The sequence below is a fragment of the Motacilla alba genome, chromosome 15, assembly GCF_015832195.1.
Source record: "Motacilla alba alba isolate MOTALB_02 chromosome 15, Motacilla_alba_V1.0_pri, whole genome shotgun sequence".
Classification (NCBI taxonomy): Eukaryota; Metazoa; Chordata; class Aves; order Passeriformes; family Motacillidae; genus Motacilla; species Motacilla alba.
In genome coordinates this window covers 3,062,197-3,083,412 of record NC_052030.1, presented here as the reverse complement: position 1 = coordinate 3,083,412, position 21,216 = coordinate 3,062,197, and the positions used below count along the sequence as shown (strand labels likewise).

Below are 21,216 nucleotides of genomic sequence, written 5' to 3'. Positions count from 1 at the left end.
GTGCCTAATGGGAGCCTCCAGGAAGGCTGGAGAGTGACTTTTGCAAGGGCAAAAGTGAGAGGACAAGGGGGAATGACTTTAAGTTGAAAGAGGGTAGATTTAGAGTGAATATTAGGAAGAAATTCTTTACTCTGAGGGTGGTGAGGGACTGAAACCTGGAGATTACCCAGAGATGATGTTGATGCCCCATCCCTGGAAGTGTTCATGGTCAGTTTGGATGGGACTTGGAGCAATGTGGGAAATGAAAAGTGTCTCTGCCCATGGCAGGGGATTGGAACAACATGATCTTTAGGGTCCCCTCCAACCCAAACCATTTATTGGTTCTTTGAAAATATTGTTCATACATTTTTCCTGTCAGATGAAAGTGATTTCATGCACCAAATTATGACACCTCTGTTTGAACTTGTCTGTAACATTGTTTTGGCAGCATTTCATGGGCAGTGTGGAGAAGACAACACTACCAGAAATGTTCTGGACATAAAATGAATATTTTGGCTCTGCAGCATTGGGCCCAGAGCCTGCAATTTCGAGTAAGTCTCAGGAGCTTCAGCTACTGCCATTTCTAATGTTTAAGTTGCACACATGTGAAAATGTTGCAGATGAATAAAAATTAGGCCTTGTACTCATTTACTTTGAAAATTGCAGTGCTTATAATGGAATATCATATCAGAACGTGGGGAAATGGAATGAAGCTGTGTCAGGGCAAGTTCAGACTGGACATTAGGAAAAGGATCTTCCTGAGGGGGTGGTCAGTCCCTGGAGCAGACTCCCCAGGGAAGTGGTTACAGCACCAAACCTGTCAGAGTTCAAGGTGCATCAAGTCCAACTTCCTTCTTCTTGCAGGACTACTTAAAGCTAAATCAGATGACTGAGAGTGTTGTCCAGATGGTTGATCTTAGCTGAAGTGAAAACAGTATGGGTTTCTTTTTTTCTTTCACTGAAACTGTGTTTTTTTGTCCATTTCAATTAAAAAGAAGGGATGGTATTTAATTTGACCTGTGCTGTAAGATGCAGCATGGCAAATGCACTGTAAAATGCAACATGGAAATTTGACCTGCACTGTAAAATGCAACAATACTGTTTAGGGCAGTTTTCTGCTAAGGAAAGAAACTTGTGACTTGGAAAGTCTTATAGTATCTCATGACGTGATTCCCTTTTATATGAAAATAACCTGAAAGAAAGCCTGTTGGCAAAAGAAAAGTATTCTATTGATCTTTTTAGTGGGAAAAAGAGTGAAAAAATCTTTGATGTTTTCTATGCTGACATTCCTTTGGTGTTTGTTTGGGTTTTGTTGGGCTTTTTCCCCTTTTTTGGGGGGGGAACTTCATTGCTCATGGCTTTCACCTTTAGAACTCAGATGGAATTTCTTATTGCATGTGTGTTCTTCCTCTCGTCCTCTTTGTTCTATTTCCCTAATCTTGTCTGTTTTTTCCTCTTACTGCCCTCGTTCCTCAATTGTTCCTTCAGGCTTGGTTGCAGTGGCGAGAGCTGTTTTTACATACCCAGAGTGAAAAGCAGAAGGACACCAGGGCAGTAACTCACCATCAGCACTGGGAGTTGAGGAGATGCATGGGAGCATGGCTGGGATATCTGAACCTCCAGAGAGTAAAGAAACACCAGAATGGTGAGTGAAAATGGTGAGTTGGGACAGAACAGGACTCAGCCTCTTTGCTGGAGGGGCCTCTTTGCTGAGGGGCATGGTGATGGCTTTTTCTGTTCTAGGAGACACTGCAATGTCTCTGCCCACCCAGGTCATGAGATGCAGCTTGGGCTGTACACTGTGACAAGCCTGGCTGGCTTAGCTTATATGCTGGACTGTCGGGAAGATCACCTGCTTTCCATAGGATTTAAATAAAATGCTTTACAATTCCCTTGGTGAAAACTTGCATGTTGTGTCTTGGATTTTGACTGAGATATCTGTGAGAAGGATGTATTCAAGACTTTGATCAGTCAGTCTGTGGACTTTATTGATAATAGTCAAATCACAACTCCTATAGGATGGTGAAGATTATTACACCAGCTCCTTTGTTTCTTCCCTTGAATGGGAATAAGTTCAGATATTTGTATTGCTTTTTAATTGGTTGCAGTGAAAAAGAATTCAGCTTGGATGTGTAGGAACTAATAATATGAGTATGCTGAAATGTAGGCAAGTTTGAGTATGTTGCACAAGTAAGACATTGTCCTAATGTCTTGAATTCTTAGACATTGTCTTAATGTCTAAATTGTTCCCTCTCTTAAGTCAATAAGTAGGTTACTGCTTTAAAACTGCTTTTGTGAGCAATAGGAAGAATATGGTCTCTAGCTGAGTGTTAATGTGAATTCTCATAACCATTTTTCAGTGTTAGAACTCATGTCCCTTGTGAGCCAGTGGCTCAGATGCCAGGATCTCATCTGATACGAATGAGCCTAGGACAGAACAAGCCACGAGTGCCTTGTGTTTGTCTTTCAGAACTGGCCCAGGAGTTTCACCGGAGCAGGACGCTCCGGAGGTGCTTCTCCGATTGGCAGCGGTCATGGGAGTGCAGGAGAAGAATGTGTGCTCACGGAAGGGACCTGGAAAAACAAGCAGCAAGGATTGCCTTATGGAGAGTCTTTGCACACTGGAAGCATTGTATCCAGCCTGTGTTCAGTCCCTAGCAAAGCCACGTTAGAAGCGTTCCTGCGGGGGGAAGATCCAGTTAATAAGCAGGAACGTTGTGCAGTAGCGTGAGTGACAACAAACATGTTGTCATTATGTGTATGTAATGACATACTAACAATTAATTAAACTGTTGTAATTACAGTATATTAGCAGCTGTGTAAGAGTATATTAGAGCCTGCAGAAGATAATTTATGGTTGTTACTTAAGAGTCAATCAGAAATCATACTGTAATGAGCCAGCAAAATCTAAAAGTTTGACTGTAGTAAAAACTTCTGTAGATAACAGTGCTGGACATTCAAACATTGAAGCAAATTTAGATGGAGATGTAGTGCCCTCTGTGGGAGAAGATTGTTCTGTGTAAAACATACTTTAACTCAGTGACAGATGTTGTGCTGTGTGTGGAAGAGGCTCAGCGGTGTGAGCTGGCTGAAAAGCACTACAAGTGTCACCTGTTGGTAAGAGCACTGTTGTGTGCTGGGTGGGAGAGGCTGTGGAGTGTCCCTGTAGCACTGACAGTGGTGAGTGGGTGTGCAGTGGGAGATACACCAGGTTTCTAAATTTCAACTATTCTGGAATCTGCCAGCTGAATCCAAATGGGGAAACCGTGCTGATCTCCAGAACAGCTCTTCATCCATCTGGGAAGCTGGTGAAGTGGATTCATCTTGAGGGTGTTGGGTTTCCTTCTCCCTGGCTGATCCACCCTGAGATTGCCTTTTCCCCTTGATTTTTTTTCTTATGCTATTTGCTACAAGAATTATTTTTTCTTCTCTGCAGTAATGTGTGCATGCTGCTTTTCACATGAGACCAAAGATAGCTTGCTGCATGTTCAAGTAGTTGATGTTTAGGGGTTTTGTTTAGGTTTTAGGATTTTTTTAAAGAAAAAAAAATCCCTGAAGGCTATGTGAAAGGTGGGCACAAGTGAGCCTCCAGCTTTTTGGAACGGAACTGTTTTCAAGGTTGGGTCAGTACTGGTCACTAAAAGTATACCAATAAACTGGTTTGGATTGTGAAGTGAAAACATTACTGATTATAAGAGCAGGATGATTAGTGATTTGAAGTAGGATGCTCTCATAATGCTGTTTACCATTTTCTGCCCCCACTCTAGGGATTGTAGGATTGTAGATCAGTTCTAAATCACCTGATTTGGATTACAAATGAAAGTTGTGTTTATTTCTTATGGTTACAGGAACTGGGCCTTAAGGGCCTTCAGCAGAATGTCCTGGACACTCGTCTTCAGCGAATGAGAACAAATCTGTCATTCTGTCAGCATCGAGTTACAGTGAGTTTGACTTTGGTTCTTGTGTCAGTTTGTCTTGAGCTGTCCTATTGACTTCTACTGTCACCTACAAAGTACTTTTTTATTACAGCAGTGACTTTGTTCTTAAATACTAATAGCCACAGAAAATCTGTGTGAGTGAACTGCCACTCTTAGATATGTTTAGTTTTTCATTTCCCTGTGTTTATGGTGGATTTTTTCTTTTACCAGAAAAACTTGTAGGAGGTTAAAAAGTTTGGTATATGAAGCTGTGCAGGAGACAACCATTGCAGTATGCAGTTTCATTAGGACTTTAACTATTTATTTATTTGCATTCTTCTCCTCGCTGGATATCTTTGGGGGGGGTTGCATCTTTCTTATTTTATTTTAGGTGCTGCGGAAATACTGGAACTGTTGGAAGTCCCGTTTGGAAGAGAAGGAGGAAGAACAGCAGCAGGCCTTAACGTCAGTGGCTCGTGCTCGTTACAGGTATGCAGAGAAATATTAATACAGACTTGTACAAATGTGGGATCTGTGGGCCTTTGGTTCTCTTCTTAAGTACGGTAATACCTTTGGGGGCATAACTTGATGGCAACTCTTCTGACATTGTCTGTGAGTAATGAACAATTTACATCTTGTGCTTCTCTCTGGATGTAAGAGGGAAATTGGTTAAGCCTAGCTCTGAGGTTCATTTAGTCAGCTGACATTCATAAGACCAGTGTGTTTTCTGAAGGAATTGTCTCCTGTATGCTGACATTCTCCCTTCTTGCTTGACAGGAGGGTGTTGATGAGACAGGTATTTGACACATGGCTGCTGAAGACCTGCAAGCTGCAAGGATATAGAATGGGAGAGAAGAGGGTAAATGTAACTCTTGTACCTTGCTTAGGAAACAGAGGGGATGATTTCATAGTCACTGTCTGTGAATAAGAGTTAGCATGAGATGGACTTGGTGTAAATTCCCTTTTCCCTGGTGAGGGATCAAGTCAGGGGAAAGGGATTACAACCAGTATTTATTGATCACCTTTTTAAGTTAAGCAGTTTGTTAATAATAGAATCAAGTTATTATTAGAGGATTGCCATTCACATAGCTCATTCACTTATTCCCTCATGCTGTAAATGTGTGTGTGCTTTCTCTCTCTCTCTCACACAGTCTCATAGTTACTTTGTTGAAATAATAATAATAATAATAATAATAATAATAATAATAATAATTATTATTATTATTATTATTATTATTATTATTATTATTATTATTATTATTATTATTATTATTAGTCAACCCCAGTCATTTAAGAAGTGCATGGTTGTTTTGAGAAATTAGCTGCTTCTAGGTAGGTGTCCATAAAGTTCTTTCCAGGGCCCTTCATTTTTTAAGGGGGGGGTGTGTGTGTGTGTATATATATATATATATATATATATATATATATATATATATATATATATATATATATATATATATATAGTCCTGGAGTCTTTACATGTAGCAGCCACTGTGGCCTTTATGTGGTCTCTTATGGAACTCCAAGTTGACAGTAGCACATGTGGGTGCCTTTGTGCAGATACAGCTCTCTCTTGGTGGAGGGAGATTATCAGTTCTTGCACGTTCAACAGGACTGGTTTCTGGAACTTATCAGTTCTTAGGAGTCCTTCACATGCTGTTTGTCAGCTTGTGTTTTTCCTCTCTTTGGCTTGCTGTTTTTTGGTAACAGCTCCTCCACCCACATGCACACAGGAACCTGCAGAGCACGTTACATAGCCTCACCACAAAGGGGCTTTGGTAGTGTTTCCATTGCTGTTCAACCTCAGAAAAACAAACACTGGACACCTCTGTGCATGTCATCTTTAAAGAGGTGTTTCCTGTTGTTTGTAGCTGCCTGTGCTGTGCATTCATTGCCACCTTGCCTCCCTCTCAGGCTGTGCTCCATTTCGAAAGGCAGCTCTTGCGCCGCTTCTGGTCCTGCTGGCGGAGAGGAACAGCTGAACGTCTGGAGGAGCAGGAGGGCTTGGTTCATGCAGGAGATCACTACAGGAACCAGCTGCTGCTAAAGGCCTTCTGTCTGTGGAAACAAAAGACTCAGGAGAGAGAAACAGAGTAAGATTTATTTTGAAACAGAGAATGATTTGGATTGGCCCTGTGGCAGCCTACTTTGGACAGCATTTAATTCACAATGGTGCTCACTCCTTTTTTGTGCTTTGGAGTCTACTGAGTTGTCTTTCAGTAAGTGAATTACTGAAGATAACAAAAGTGGACTCAGGTCTGTGCTAGAAGTGTCCAGTAACATGGATTGCATTGTAGGACAAATAATTATTTTTCTTATAGGAGGCTCAAGGAGACAGAAGCATTAAGATTTCACTGTTCAAAGTGTCTGCAGCAGACTTGGACCAAGTGGAGACAGGTGAGAGAGTTGACAGATGGGGAAGAGTGTGAAGTCTTCCTGTTATGTTTGAATTGCTTGCACCCATATGGCTAGAAGTTAAATTGTTTATTTTAAACACTAGTCATTCCTAAGCTCTCCTTCCTTTTCATGTGGATAAAACCAGTTTGGTGTGGGTGAAACAGGAACTGTGTAGGGAGAAGAGAGAATTCTTTTTATTCATATATGTAGATATGGTGAGAATAGGAATATGGTTTAGATGTACCTGGGAATGTAATCAGAGTTAGTGTGATGAAATTGTCCCTACCCAGTACTGGGTATGTCCTTCTCAAAAGTTAGAAGTTTGCAGCCAGGCCTTTGTGTATGACCTGTATTTGTGTTAGAGATTGTCACAAACACAGAATACTTTCATAGTGGGCCCCTTTTCCTTACCATGATATGAGGTACCAGATGTGCCTTGCAGCATGTCTTGAAAATCTATGAGAAATTTTATAGTTGGAGCTGCTCTGTCAGTGCAGACCTGTTAACTTGAGTGGTTTACATCAGTCTTCAAGAGGGTTCCTACAAAGAGCAGGCTAAAAAAAGCACCTCAGCTAGGCCTTTTGGGGACATAGCAGAGTGCAGCACCAGTTTGAGTGAAAAGCTATTACAGCAAGGTGAAGGATTGATTCTCCAGAGAATGGAAATGATCCTTTTCCCTCCTCTCTCTGCCATTACTTGTTTTCCCTTATTCATATGTGTGTATCTTTTGTTTTCTTTCCATTTCCTCCTCCTAGTATGTGGGACATCAGCGTGAGAAATGGAGGAAGCTGGTGCAAGCAGACCTGCATTATCAACATGTATTGCTGGGCAAGACCTTGGCAGCTTGGAAGGTAGGATGGAACAGCCTTTTTGAGGCACTTGTCTGTATGTGCTGTAATGTTTCAGTGAGAGCTATAGAGCTCCCACTCGGCTTCACTGGAGGCACGTACACACCACGTGTGCAGGGTAGAATGGGGGCTCTTGTATGTAGGGCTGTATGAGCTCTGGCATTGCTTTTTGGAGCAGAACCAAGGTCATCTTGTAGCACTGGTGAATGGTATATCCCAACTAGCATTAGCTATTATGTAGTGACTGCTTGCTGCAGCAAAGCAGCATTTGATTCCAATGGATTGTATTTTTTCCCCTGTACTTTACTACCAGTGCTACTTATGAGTTACTAAGAGTTAGTTAGATGCTAGTAAGAGTTTCTAGGTGTTTCCTCTCCTCACAGGTGTTAACAGTTGAGGTGAATTTACCTCTCAATACTATTTTTTCCAGATTTACCAACAAAACATTCAGTGCATTCTGTATCAAGTAGCTGAGAAGGAGAAACAGCACACTCGACTGCTGCTGCGGTGAGCCTCTTCCTAGGCAGCATGAGAGAAGTGACTGCACTGCAGTCAATTCATTACTTTCTTTCACTGTCACCTTTGTAACTTTCTGAATGTTTGGTGCTGGGAGTGGACTCCGCCATGCATTGCTGTTTCTTTGCATGAAGATCATCTAGCTAAAAGAAATCAACCTCTTCCTGTTTGCTATCTGTTTAGCTTGAATATTTTTAAAATCTCTGTTTAGTCCTGCAAGAGTCATCGGACAGCAAGCTGCATCATTATGGTATTAACTACATCTGTTATGGTGTTAAAGCAGCCTGGAAGATGCAGACTCTCTTGCATTACTGTGAGGAGAGTGATTAAAGATATTATCACATTGCATTGGTTGTAGTTATTTAGTTACCTTATTTTAATGCTATACAGCTTGAGTCACTTGCAGGGCCTGGTTGGCTCAGCTGAAGCTGCTGGATTTCAGACTGTGTTCTGTTTTGCACTGCCTTCTCTTCAGCAGAGACCTGAAGGGCCAGAAGTTGATTTGCATGACTGAGTTCATAGATGCAGCTGGTTTTGGTTCCCTTGTGAGTAGGAAAGTGCCAAGTGAACAAGTGAGAATCATTCTTAATGGGTTTGTTTTTAACTTTTGTGTGTATTTTTGCCTTCAGACAGGTGGTGCGTACATGGAGAGAAAATGCTCTTGCTCTTATACATGAATCTGAGGCGACTGCTCGGGCAGATGAGCACTACAGGAGAGCAATCCTGTCAAAGGTAGGATCTGTACAGCACGTGCCAAGGGCTCAGTACAGCTGCTGGTTTAGGCAGGGGTCAGATAATACAATTAGAAGGACCAAAAACTTAAATCTGAGAGCCACTACCAAGACAGATCTGCAAAGTGGGAGTCTCATCTTGTTTTTACAGGTGTCTCTGAAACTTGTCTCTGTGAGCTCATGACTTTTTCTTTTCCTTCTTCTCATTCCTTAGAAGAAAGGAAAAACCAGTAGCATGATGAAGCATAGTAGTATTGGTGAGTGGGGCAGGGAGGGGATGGATGAAAGAGAAGAACGCCTTGAAAAAGGTCAAGGGGATCCTCTGAAATACTTCTGTATTTAATTTGTAGGAAATTCTGTCTGCTGCTGAGCCTTAGGTGAAGAATGAGGTGGAAATGGTTATGTTACCAGCGATGGGAGGAGTATGCTGTGTCCCCTTTCATTGCAGTGCCAGTCTGTGTCCCATCTTCTGTTTGCATTGTATCCTTAGATGCTGCTGCAGTGGAGAGACACTGCCTGGCTACGAGCATGTCACCGCCGCCTGAAGGTGACAGCTGTGGTGGAGGCCAGAAAACAGTTGGATTTAGGTGAGCTGATGTAGATATTGAATTCTAAAAAGTCCTCATTGTCTGTGAATGAGCCACGGGCAGTGTGTTGTGTCAGCTGTACAGATGAAGTGACTGGATGGTCTGTTGTTATAAAGGATGTCCCCACAGAATGGAGAGTGAATTGGGACTCCAGTGATCTGCTGAATGCTGCTTGTGTTACTTTTGTTTCTCTGTTTATTCTTTGTGCTATATAAAGGATGGTGACACTTCCTTCCTCAAAGGAATTTTCCATTACTAATTTTGAGGACCTCAGACATCTGTTTTGAGGGCAATACAAGTAGTCTTATCAATTACTGCTTCAGTCTTTCTCTAGTAATTTTTACTGAAAGACCCTCAAACTCTGCAAGCATTTTCATGGTACCATGGTACATTCTTGACATGAGGACTTTGAAGGACAGAGGGCTTTCCTAAAGGTTGTAAAGAATGTCCGTGTCAGCAGGGAAGACTTGCAAGTCACAGCTCCCTGTGTGTTACATGAAGAATTTCACAGTTCTTCCTATACTGAGTGTTGTCCAAATTGAGTATTGCTGAAACAGTCAGTTTATCTTCCCCTAACAGTGCATTTACAGAGCCTGTTTCTGCGCTGGAAGGAATTAATGAGGGAGTCTCTGATGCTGAGGGCTCAGTACCACAGGGCAGCACAGCACCACCAGCAGCACCTGCTCCAGAAGTACCTGGTGAAATGGAAAAATTATCATCAGCAGTGCCTTGGGAAAAAGGTGAGAAGGATCAGCAAGCTTCCCAGCCTGTGGGAAGTTACGGGTATGGAGGAACACACTGTGCTCCCTGGTGAAGGGAATGGCAGTCTGGGCTGAGAAGGAGCATGACAGCTTTGTGTACTGAGGAGGAAGGAGCATGGCTGTGTCTTGCCTGAAGAAACTGATAGAACTAACAGACTTAACAAGAGAACCTGAGCTTACTGCAAATGAAATCCCTGCTGGGCTCGTAGATGTCTGCACATGGGGTTACACTCTATGGCACTTGGATATTGAGAGTGGCCTCAACAGAGCAAAGGGAGGCTGATAAAGGCTGCTTGCTAGCTATTCTAATAGCATTTGGCTAGATAAATGGGGTTTGTCTGCAAGTGACTCACTGTTTTGGTTGCCTTGCAGCTGCTGCAGAGAAGGGGAGATGAACTAATGACTCATAGACTTTGCTCTGCTTCCTTCTCTTGCTGGAAAACTCAGGTAAGGAATTTTCCCCTGGCTAGACACCTAGCTCCTTGTTAGTCATTCTCCCTTCTTCATGTTCTGTTTACACGAGGACCAAGAAAACTTTATTTAAACATTTTCAGGATTTTTTGGTTCAGCTAGCATGAGATACCTTGCCATAGACTGGGTGAACTGAGGGTTTTCTGCTCTGGCTCTAACATCACTCTCCGTGCTTGGTGCTTTGGCTGGCGTTCCTGGTGTTGAGTATGTGAACTCCTAACCTGGTTGCTGTGCATTTTTTTCCCCTAATAGCTGTTGCAGCAGCAGTGGGAAAAGCAGAAGACAGTGCAAGCATTGTGGCACTGGTCCCTTTCAGTGCAGAGAAAGGTAAGGGGCTGTGCAGGGCTAGGGCAGGCAAGTGAATTTGATGGTGTGCAGATTTGACTGCAGTCAGCAGAGTGCACACTAAAGGTCTGTTTCCTTTCCTCTTTTGGGTGCTGTATGTTATTTTGGGATGCTGGAAAACTCTCTAAAATCTCTTAGCTGATTAAAAAATATGCACATTTTTCCCGATCTGGCCTCAGCTGACTTAAATCTCTGTCCCTTTGTTATTGTGGCAGTGTCCTGCTGTTGCTGTAGCTCTGCTTATTCCTGTCCAGTGGAAGGGAGAGTGTTGCTGTGTGCAGGGGGAGTCCCTGGCCTGGAACCTGTCTGAGTGACACTCACGGCTCTCATTGTTCTTGTTGTAGGTATTTGACGCTTGGCTCAGGTTTGCCAAGGGGCAGCAGGAGAAGAAAGATGGCATTGGGAAGGTCACAGGAGTTCACCACACAACTCCTTTGAGAGAAGGTGTAACCTGTGCCTTGAGAAACACTGCTGGCATCCAACAGCTGCAGGGACAGCTCCATACCCGGCCCCAGCTGGAGGTGAAAAAGAGATTGCTCAGATATATATCCAGAACTGGGCTGCTCTGCTATCTGCTCTGTGTGTGTGTGTCTGTGCATGTATGTATCTTGTAGCTCCATATCCCAGCTATTGTTTAGATCCTATATACACTTCTATCTCTGGTTCAAAGCATTTCATTCAGCTGAGACTAGAGGACTTCAGACTCGTTAGGAACCTTTCTTAATAAAACTAATTTAAAACTGGCCAGTTTCTGCCATAGACAGTACTCCTGATTGAAACCTTTGCAATGTGAGTCAGATCTCTAAATTCTGTGCTAGAATGAAGCATTAAAGACTACATCTGATCTTGTCTTAGCTTTAGCACTGCTTATACCTTTGTATGTGGGCTTGTGTCACTTCTGCCTTTGAGTATCAACCCAGCCCTGTGTATGAAAAGGATGCCTGTATTGACTGCTCTCTTCCTGCTTCTGGGCAGCATTCCCAGCTCTCTTCCAGATTTTCAGGATACCAGTTGTTCCATTTGCTAATGTGCAGCTTGCCTTGGTGCAGAAGTACCCAGCTAATTCTCCTCACCCAAATGTTACCACAGTGGACCTCTTGATTTAGTTTAGAGAGCTGGTATGGCTTGGAGGGCCTCAGAAATCTTGGTTCCTTCTCCGTGGTGTTTCCTGCTCTCAGCCATTGGATGCTCTGCTATTTTTTGTGTTGGCAGGCAGCCTGCAGTCTTCACCAGTCAGTGTATTGTTGTGCCATGCTGTGGAAACAGAGGCTCTCTCCCAGAAATTAAATAAGCCTTTTTCTTTTTTTTGCCACCTCTCAAGAAGCAAGTGACATTTAAAAGGCCTGATGTTAGTCCTGAGACAAGAGGACATTCATCAGAGGAAGACCCGTGGCTTTCAAAATGCAGGCATCTACCACTTCATCCTGCTGAGGGGGGCTCACTTCTGCAAGGCCTGTGAGTGTAAATTTCCAGTCCCTCCCCTGCTTCTCTGGCATATAAGTAACTTTACATATATGTAATCTGCCTACACGTGTCTCATTTTTGTGTTTCCAAGTTTTCTCATTGATGACTTAGCTCCATGCATTCTCCTTAACTGTGACTCTGCATCATGTGGCTGGTGGTACAGGGTATACAGGAGCTGCTGTGTAATGCAAACATCAGCTCACACACAGGGAAGGTATTTGTGACTGTACTTGCCAGTAACAGGTAGAACCTGGTCAGCTATAGACCTTCCATTTTGTGTTTCTCAAGGCAGAACTGAATTTGTGGAGCATTGGCCATTTGTCATAGGAACAGTTACATAGAGAAACATTGAACGATACCTTTGATGGGACTTCAGCCACCAGGAGAGCTTATCTTGCCCAAGTGACCTATGTCACTGAAGCTCTTGTGTTTTGCACTTTAGTCACCTGATGAAATGATAAATATCAAGATCCTGGTGTACAGAAGCTGAAGTTTCTTGCCCCTTTCTTTTCCCAGGAGAAGCTATTCCTTAAAAAATTCCTATTGATCATGGGGCAGTTGCAAGGAAGAATTGTCTGTGAATCTTCTCAGTGCAGGACAGGAACCCTACAGGGAAATAAGATTGTAACTTCACATTGCTTTAAGCAAGTATATGCTGCCAAAAGAGGAGTTTCTGCCCTGTTCAGTTGTTTCACTTCCACCATTCTTTGTGTTGGCACCACCAGTCACATGGTGAGCTAGATTCTCACATTAATACAGGCTGCCATTTAATCTTTAAGAATCAGGATTGCATGCAGGGATAATGTTGCAGAGCAGGGATGAATGATGAAACAGGACTGTTTCTTTAGCTGCAATGCCAGCTGATGCAAATTCACAATAATCATAAGTCTGGGGCATTCTTGATTTTGTTTTTCTTTTCAGAAATGCCATTCAACAAGCCAGGGTACCACCACAGAAGCCTGACTTCCCTCTGGAATCTCTAGAAAGCAAGGAACTGCTGGGACCTCCTTTTAGGTAGAAAATCTAATTTTAGAAGTAAAGAAAAGAGGGTGGGCACAGTAGAGCAGCTAATTGGAGAGCTGTATGCAAGGGAATGACAGGAGCTCCCCTTTTTTGCACTGACCCCAAAGGACAAGACCAATAGGTGGCAATGTACAGTGACCTTATCCTTCTTCTTGTACAGGTCAGAGGTGCCCTTTCAGCAAACATCTGTGAATAAATGTCCTGCACGGACTGGGAACTTAATGCTGACACCTCACATGGAAGAAAGTACCTGTAAATGTCTGCCTCAGATGGACGGTGCTGCTCATCCCCATCCCTGTCTCACGTGTGCTTCTCTCCCTCTGTGGACACAGGACATGCACCGAGCTGGGCAGGGGCCAGAGCTGTGGTCTCCTGCATCTTTCCTGTCCCACATGAAAGCTGGCTCAAAAGGGGTGAGTGTACTGCTGAAGGAACAGTTAGTGTGTGTACTGGGCTGCTGCCAGCAGGCCCATTGCTTACTGCTGTGTTTTCTTGTGGTTCCTCTGAACTGCCCTGATTGAGCTGGTTTTCGCTTGTTCTAGCTGTCATCTTTAAAGCTGACCAAGTGAACTGCCTCTGAATGCCCAAGAACTGTTTACCCCTAGTCTGAAACCATCCACATGTGGGGTTCTGTATTTCATGCCTTTTTCCTGATTGTCTTCCTAGTCAGATTTTTTCCTAGCAAGTGACATGAGGGTGCTGCCTCTTTGGAGTTCAGAGCAGTTACAGTTTGCTGTCCAGATTGCAGGGATTGAAGAGAAACTCAGTTTAGGAGCAATGGGTGTGTCTGAGAGCTTAAAAAAATTGAAATTCACTTAACCTGCAAGTAGGTGCTTGCTTTTTGAACTCCTTGTTCCACACAGAATGGGAAGTTTTAATCTTGGTGAAGTATCTCCATGCTAGAAATCAAAGAGCCCATCTTTTAAGCTCTGCTTCTTCTGTGGGATTTTATGAGAGGGGCTCAGCACCTTCAGGAGTTGTCTGAGTGGGAGTAGGACTAAGTAGGTCAGGCACATCCTACTTGTAGGGTTTACTTTAAAAAACCCTTTGAGGAAAACCCCAATATCATTCTGCTCTTCTAGAGAGGAGGTCAGCCTGCGAGTGGTCACAAAGGAGCCCATTCCCAAGACTCTCAACAGAATTCTGTGGAGAAGAAGTTGCCACCAAATTTGCAGCCACATTTGCTGTCACCTGAAGACTTGGTGGGAAAAGGGAGTCACCAGACTGCAGGTACATCCTCAGATCCAAACTGTAGCAGTTGCTCATCCTCCTCTCTAATCTATGTGAGATTGCAAGTCACTGACACAAAATGTATGGGAGACAGGGCAGCCTTGTGTGGAGGAGGCAAAGGGTACCAGTACTCCTACTCCTTTCTGGGGAGGTAACTGCAGTTGAATGGATTCTGCTGAGTCTGGGGGCTAAAGCCCTGCTCTAGGCATTGAAGGATGGGAACTGCTTGAACATTCTTTTAGCAAGAATGTGCTCAGGTGCTGGGGTGTTCACATGTACAGCAGAACTTAGTTCAGGAGGGAAGTTCATCCTGTAGAGCTCTCCGAGATTTCCCTGTGCTTACAGTATGGCTCTAAAGGGGACAGATGGTGTCTAAGCACCTCCCCTTTTGGTATTTTAAATTACATCAGAGCATGACATTTGTTCTGCAGGACTACTGTACTTAAATTACTTCTAGACTAAATGTGAAAGACTAAATCCTGAACAGGCCAAAACAGTATCTGTAGTACTGAACCATCCAGCAGAGCATTTAGTATCTTTTATGTGTTCAGACTGAGTCTTCAAGAGCTTGTTCTGTTGTCAGAACTCCTGCCCTCTCACTGTACCTGATCCTTTGGGGTGAACATGTCACAGGGTAATCAAACACATGAAAAGCAGTTGGGAGGGTTCCTTTTTTCCTGTCATTAAAAAAAATTTCTGTTTTTTTGATAAGAAGAAAGAGTGGATGTCTGTTCTACCTCCATTGCTTGTGCCTTATATCTTCCATTCAGCTGAAGGGGAAAAGAGGGAGCACACTTCCAGGGAAGAAATGATGTTGGAGAGAAAGGTGGAAGTTGAACTCCGACATATCCAGCAGCAGATGCAGTACTACTACAGCAGGAAGCAGGAACTCAAGTAATGCCCCTTTAACCAGCCTTTCTTCATGTTGTCCACTCTATTGCACTTTTTCTGAGTATCTACCCTGGAAATAATCTGTCTGTTCACAGTAGAGCTGTGAATGAGACAGAGAAAAGTTCCACGGATTTTTATTTTCTTGAGTTCACTCCAGGTGAAGGAGACTATGTACATAACTACTTCTGTAGTCAGCCAAGTGATTCACACCTTTGGCAGCTCTTGCAGAAGCATGTCAGAGGTATCACTGGATGTAATCAGGGGACAATACAAATAGGGCAGAGTAATTGAAATTTAGCTTTTAGTTATTTTATCAAGAGGAGTGAGGACTGAGCATTTCCAGCTTTCAATTAAAAAAATAAATATGGCTGGTATTTGATAACTGCTCTACTAGAACAAGAAAATAGAAATGCTCAAAAGAAATAGGGCTTTGGGGGAGATTTAACTGTCAGGAAAGGAAGAAGTCAGGGACTAGAAGCAGGAGGTGGAGATGACAGTTTTCAGATTCTTCTGCTTTCCAGCATCTTTCGGGGTTTTTTTTACCTTTTAAAAGGGATTTTAACCATTGACTGGTTTGAGACAAAAAGTGGATCTTATTGCAAGTATCAATTGCAGGTCTAAGTTGGCTTAGACAGTTGAGCTCTTAATTTGGATAAGAATCCTTCTAATCCATTTTATCAGGTGCTGTCAGCAGCAGGCACAGATTCTGCAGCAGTGGCTGGAAATGAGCACGCAACCAGGAGCCCAAGGAGTTCAGGAAGAATTGGGTCAGGTGTGTACACAGCATTTAAATTGAAGCTACTGAGGTGATTATCACTGTGCCATGCACTTAGCCTAAGGCTGATGGGAGCTGTGAGGAATTGTGTAGTAAGCTATTAGTAAAATGCCAAGGGAAATTTGTAGTCAGAAGTAGGCTGAGGAGCAGAAGAGGCTGTGTAGATGCCTCTTCCTGTTCAGAAATGTAACTCCTGCTCCAGTAGACCTTTCTGAGGCTATTTCCAAGTATGAATCAAGCTTTCATAGACTCAATCTCAAAATTATTCTGCAATTTCTCAAGACAGTTCCCTGAGTGCAGTCTGGAGCTGCATTGCTTTCAGGGCCCAGTTCACACAGCCAGGTGTGGGTACTGGTACCAGTTCCCTGAGCAGTCTGGAGCTGCACTGCTTTCAGGGCCCAGTTCCCACAGCCAGGTGTGGGTACTGGTACCAGTTCCCTGAGCAGTCTGGAGCTGCATTGCTTTCAGGGCCCAGTTCCCACAGCCAGGTGTGGGTACCTCTGACTCCAGCCAGTCCTGAGCTGTTCCTGAGTGACACGATCTGCCCTGTACTGGCCCTCAAGTGAGATAATACAAAAGCTGCTGGAGCAACTCTTGCTGTCAAAAAGACTAAATATTGTCTCACTGTACAAACTGACATTGATGCTGATGCACTTGTGTTCCTTTCAGCTGCAGGCAAGGATCAACACTCTCACCAAAGCACAGCTGGCCGAGAGACGACACGTGCAGGCCCTGCTTGCCCAGCTGCGAGATATCCAGCTTGCCCTGGATCTGTAGTGCATCTAACAACTTCCCAGCTCAGGGGCAGGACTTTTCCCCCCTTTCATAGCAGGGGACAATGGAAGAGATGTATCCATTCACTTAGTTCTATGTATGGCATTTCTATTTGATAAATTAAGTGAAAATAATTTTGTTTTTATTGTTATTGTAGCTGATCAAAACCAAACTGGAGCTTCATCTACCTCATGCTGCACTTGCAATACCTAGTTTAGGTTACCTGTCATGCCACAAAGATAAGCAACACAGATAAGACTCTTTATTTCAAAATGTTTGCAATTAAATGAGTTCATGTCAGTAAGTCATACACTTTGACATACAAAAATACCGTGCTACTGATACAGTTGAATTAAATGGATTCTCCATGCAGGAGAAATTCACAGCATTATCAGTACCCTCGAGGAAATCTGTTTTCACTCCTGGGGTGCGTTGCTGGCCCCTGCATCACAAGCAATGTTGGTTTATTAGCTCGCTCTGCTCATAACAACAGCCATTTGCATGCTGAATCCTCTCTTCCTTCTGAGATTCCTAATAAAGCAAACATCAAACCCATCCTCCATCAGTAGGCTAATATTTACCTTCAGATACTATGGATGATGCTGCTGAGTTGGAAGGAATTAAAGCTTAAACTTCCTTTGGCTCTGTCTGGATGTCATAGATCCCAGTGGAAAAGAGGGAGAAGATTCAGTTGTCTTTTTCTCTCATCCACTGGAACAAATTTGCTTTCTCTTGTTAACACGACATTGAAGTTTAATCAAAAAGCTCACCCAAACTTTATCCTCTTGGGGCTGATATTTGCCTTACTCTTTTCTCACTCTCAAAGATTTAAAAAGACTTGTATCTGGTACTATACTGCTGCAGGAGTAAACTTGCTAATACCAAGAATTTTAACAAGATAGGTGGCTGAGAGCCACTTCAAGCTTTCAAACTCCTCCCTGTGTGAGGAAACACTGACTCCTGGAGCCAAATGAATTTTCTCCTGCTTGTCACCCAAACAGCCACCCTCATCTGACTCATGCCCAGGCGACATCACTTAGAGGCAGTTTATCGTCCCTTCCTCCCGATGACAAGCTAAGCATACAGGACTTGGCAAACTGGACATTTGTACAACAAAATTATATTCTATTTTCTGCAGTGCATACAAAGAAGGGTTTCTTCAGGAGATCAGAGCTCATCAGAGCCTGTCATCTCCTTGAAGTAGCAGAAAAGTAGCTCAAGCAAGGAAGTAGTAGAAGAAATCTTTCAGAAAGCACAAAGGCAGGTTTCATAAGCGTGTCCACTCCAACAAGCTCTGGATAGCAAAATCAGTTCTAAATGTTTGAGTGCTGGGACTTGAAACAGTTTATTCTCGAAAAACAATTTATACATTGCTTTAAAATTCAATTCCTCTTCACTTTGGCAGTGGTTTTTGTCAGTGCCACATGCAGTAGATCCAAAGGTGTTAGATTTTAACTCTTCTTGATGTGAAGTCACAAAGAGGCTTTAAAATTTTACAGTGGATTAAGCTTCAGCACAAAGATTTCAGCCCCCAGCACATTCCTAGCATTAAGTATGAGGGTATAAGTCAGAGCCAGTGTGGTTTTTTGTTTTGTATTTTGAATGAGATGAAGTTGTTGCCCAGTCAAGGGAGGGCCAGATTGGCACCTGGGAAGCAACATGGGATTTTTTTAAAGAGCCATAAATATTTTAAACAGTCAGTGCATAGGACATTTCACTCTGTACAATAAAAATTGGTCCTGAAGTAGCTGAAGCTGTCCTTTAACAGAGGAACTAATTCTTCAAGAATTTAGATAACAAGATACATAGCAGAAAGAAAAAGCATACTTTAATTGCCATCACATCACCCAGCAAAAATATGCCGTGTCTTCTTAATCCAAGAGGTAAAGTTAACTGTCTTTCATAAAGACAAAAACTTTAAGGCCTAGAACAGCAAAATAAAACAATGGATTAGGAAGAAGACACAGAGCTTTGTCTGTCTTTAAAAAAAAAAAAAAAAGTAAATCACAAGATGACAAGTTCTGTTGTCTGGAATGTAGACACTGTTTTCAGGTTTAAAATACAGTGCAAACCCCATTTTTAAAGCAACAATGTCAGACAAAAGAACTAAAGTTGTCCAACAGTACAAAACTCAGGATGAGGGATGAGTGTCACTCATTGTACTGACTGACTTGTACATTTTGCTTTGTTTGGGCCATGAAGCCACACCAACAAATTTCACTGTTTGGCTGTCTATGCATTCAGAGACTGCTTTTATCTAGGAATTTGGGTAGACTTTCTTAGAATAAAATAAATATGAGAATATATTCTTTACTCAAGGTGTGAAAAACAGATACTGTAGATACAAGGTACAAGGTCTGACTCAGCCTGTCAGTGTCCCTTTAAATACAGGTAATCTCTACCTCTACCCTTTCCCACTGCACCTGCCTAGGAAGGCTTAAAAGGGACTTAGAGGCTCTAAGAACATAATTATCCTGTGGCACAATCAGGGGAGAACATGAAAGACTACAGGCTCAGGGTGGGCCTGAAACCACCATGGGCAACATCTTTAAAGGCAGCTGTACCAATACATCCATGATCATTCAATTCAGTTTCTACATTCAGCAGCAGGTAAATGTAGACCAAATACTTTCAAGTTTAATGAAAGCAGCAGTGACATCTTTCTTCCTCCTCACCCAGGTCCTGCTGAGTGATACAAACTTGGTAAGTGAAACACTCAGTGGTGTGAAAAGAGTCCCTTTTTATAGAAAATCTTGCTGAGACAGTTCCTATAGAGAGCCCAGTGCTTCTCCAAAGCGGATTTTCTGTCCAGCTTTGAGGTTGAATCTGAAGTCCTTGGGTGCCTCAAAGATTAGCACGATCGTAGAGCCTAAGTTAAATTCCCCTAAATGTTCCCCTTTCCTCATGGGGATTCCCTCCTTGTTGTTGTTGGATATGAAGCTGAAGTCATTGTAGGAACCTTTAGAGTAACTTGGACTGTTCGTGTGCAAATCCTGTACAGAGAAGAAAGAAGAGAAGGATTTACTGGAGGATTTCAGTGCTCTGTATTCATTCATGACCACAACTGTGGACTGTACACAGGCATTTTCCATGCACAAACTCACAGTTCAAAGGTGCAATAGGAAGATTTTAAAAATTGTCTATATTGGAGACAACACTGTTTAAATCAGTCTTAGAATATCAGTACTGTGAAACACCCTAATTTCAGGGTAATAATTTTTTTTTTAATTTTGTTATGCTGCACCAACCTCAACCATTAACACCAGAAAGGTGCCTGCTCTGATCCTGCTCACCTGGTCAAAGTAGATGCGGATGGAGCCCACGTTTGTTGCTCCTACAGCTGTTAATGAGAAGAAGCCATGTTTCCAGTCACCTGTAAGGACAACCCGTTCATTGTGGCAGAACAGCTCCTTGATCCAGCGAGCAACTCCAGGATTGACAGACATCAGAGAGCCTGAAGAAGTGAGAGAATACTCAGGTTAGGTTGTGTGGTTTGTAGCAATACTGTAATGTCACTCAGATGGTGTTTTCAGTGTAACTGGAGCTGATCCTGTAAACAACCCTGTCAGTTATTTGTAGGAAGAGAGGCAAGTGCCAGGCAGAGCAAATGAAAGAAAAGTCTGTGCTGAAAACAAAGGGGTCTCAGAAGGATGCGTGTGGTGGGTCAATCTCTCTCTCGTGGTGTTTGAAACCAAATCAAAATACTTGGTTTTGCTAGATACCAAGAAGTAAAATATTTTTATCTGCAAGAACATCTGATCCCAGCTCCAGTAGTGTAACTGTTCAGTTGCATTTTCTTTGCCAGGCACGAGCAGAGCTCATACTTTAGGCTACTGTTTGGTGTGATCTGCAGAACTATCTATATTTCAGGTGCAAACTGAATAAACAGTGTTTGGGAACAAATCAGGTCAGCTTGAATCAAGGGATACTTCAGAGAACTCAAACAGTTTGAATACAATATTACTGTTTTCACCATTTTTATGTGATTTGCTCCGGTAAACTATACAGCTGCAAAACACATTACTGTGTGAGACAAATCACCTTTCTGCCATTATCTATCATATTACTGTACAACTTCTGCACTGGTGTGTCTCATTCTGCAGAGGCCCACAGCAGTGCTTCCCTCCATAGCTGCTCTGCAGTTGTTTCCTAGGAACAGAAACCAACCTGGGAAATGCCGTCGGTGTGACACCGTCCAGTCCGTGGGCGAGTGGAAGCAGTGATAATCCCCTGGTGCAAGGTAAATTACACAGTGGTAGAGCTCATTCCCCTCCTTTGTGACCAGTTGTTTCTGAAAAGAGTTACCAGGTGGGGCTGCAGAAAAAGCAGGGAAAGGAAGGGGTTAAAGATATTCCTCCTGAAGTCATCCACCTTAGCCAGGCAGTCTGTGTTAGAGCCAGTGCAATAGCAGAGGATTAAATGCAGCCCACGTGGATTGGTGAGACTACAAAAACATAGGTTTCATGCAGAAATCCAATATTTCCAAATGTTCCTTTCCCTTTACAAG

The 21,216-nt window shown here is 42.9% G+C and overlaps 2 protein-coding genes across 12 annotated transcripts in view; one reads left to right on the top strand and one right to left on the bottom strand.

Moving 5' to 3' along the window:
* Positions 1–18,062, top strand: part of SFI1 (SFI1 centrin binding protein) — a 27,749-nt gene extending 9,687 nt beyond the window's left edge. For 6 of the 7 annotated variants that reach the window (XM_038152161.1, XM_038152159.1, XM_038152164.1 and 3 more), the window contains 24 exons: positions 428–530; positions 1,468–1,624; positions 2,450–2,611; positions 3,026–3,096; positions 3,828–3,920; positions 4,288–4,385; positions 4,674–4,755; positions 5,811–5,989; positions 6,218–6,293; positions 7,049–7,144; positions 7,572–7,648; positions 8,287–8,389; positions 8,879–8,975; positions 9,555–9,715; positions 10,109–10,183; positions 10,460–10,534; positions 10,897–11,073; positions 11,874–12,007; positions 12,938–13,030; positions 13,200–13,452; positions 14,122–14,269; positions 15,040–15,163; positions 15,842–15,932; positions 16,605–18,062. In XM_038152161.1, the coding sequence (XP_038008089.1) occupies positions 428–530; positions 1,468–1,624; positions 2,450–2,611; positions 3,026–3,096; positions 3,828–3,920; positions 4,288–4,385; positions 4,674–4,755; positions 5,811–5,989; positions 6,218–6,293; positions 7,049–7,144; positions 7,572–7,648; positions 8,287–8,389; positions 8,879–8,975; positions 9,555–9,715; positions 10,109–10,183; positions 10,460–10,534; positions 10,897–11,073; positions 11,874–12,007; positions 12,938–13,030; positions 13,200–13,452; positions 14,122–14,269; positions 15,040–15,163; positions 15,842–15,932; positions 16,605–16,712 (2,833 nt within the window). In that variant the 3' untranslated portion in view covers positions 16,713–18,062. The remainder of the gene's footprint in view (positions 1–427; positions 531–1,467; positions 1,625–2,449; positions 2,612–3,025; positions 3,097–3,827; positions 3,921–4,287; positions 4,386–4,673; positions 4,756–5,810; positions 5,990–6,217; positions 6,294–7,048; positions 7,145–7,571; positions 7,649–8,286; positions 8,390–8,878; positions 8,976–9,554; positions 9,716–10,108; positions 10,184–10,459; positions 10,535–10,896; positions 11,074–11,873; positions 12,008–12,937; positions 13,031–13,199; positions 13,453–14,121; positions 14,270–15,039; positions 15,164–15,841; positions 15,933–16,604) is intronic. The other variant, XM_038152160.1, reaches the window with a different exon arrangement.
* The window catches only part of PISD (phosphatidylserine decarboxylase), a 25,447-nt gene continuing 21,180 nt past the window's right edge, over positions 16,950–21,216 (bottom strand). For 3 of the 5 annotated variants that reach the window (XM_038152168.1, XM_038152169.1, XM_038152171.1), the window contains 3 exons: positions 20,877–21,023; positions 20,003–20,163; positions 19,478–19,702 (listed from right to left, as the gene is read on the bottom strand). In XM_038152168.1, coding sequence (XP_038008096.1) covers positions 19,478–19,702; positions 20,003–20,163; positions 20,877–21,023 — 533 coding nt within the window. Of the gene's footprint in view, positions 19,703–20,002; positions 20,164–20,876; positions 21,024–21,216 lie in introns of all 5 variants that reach the window. The other 2 variants (XM_038152170.1, XM_038152167.1) reach the window with 1 other exon arrangement.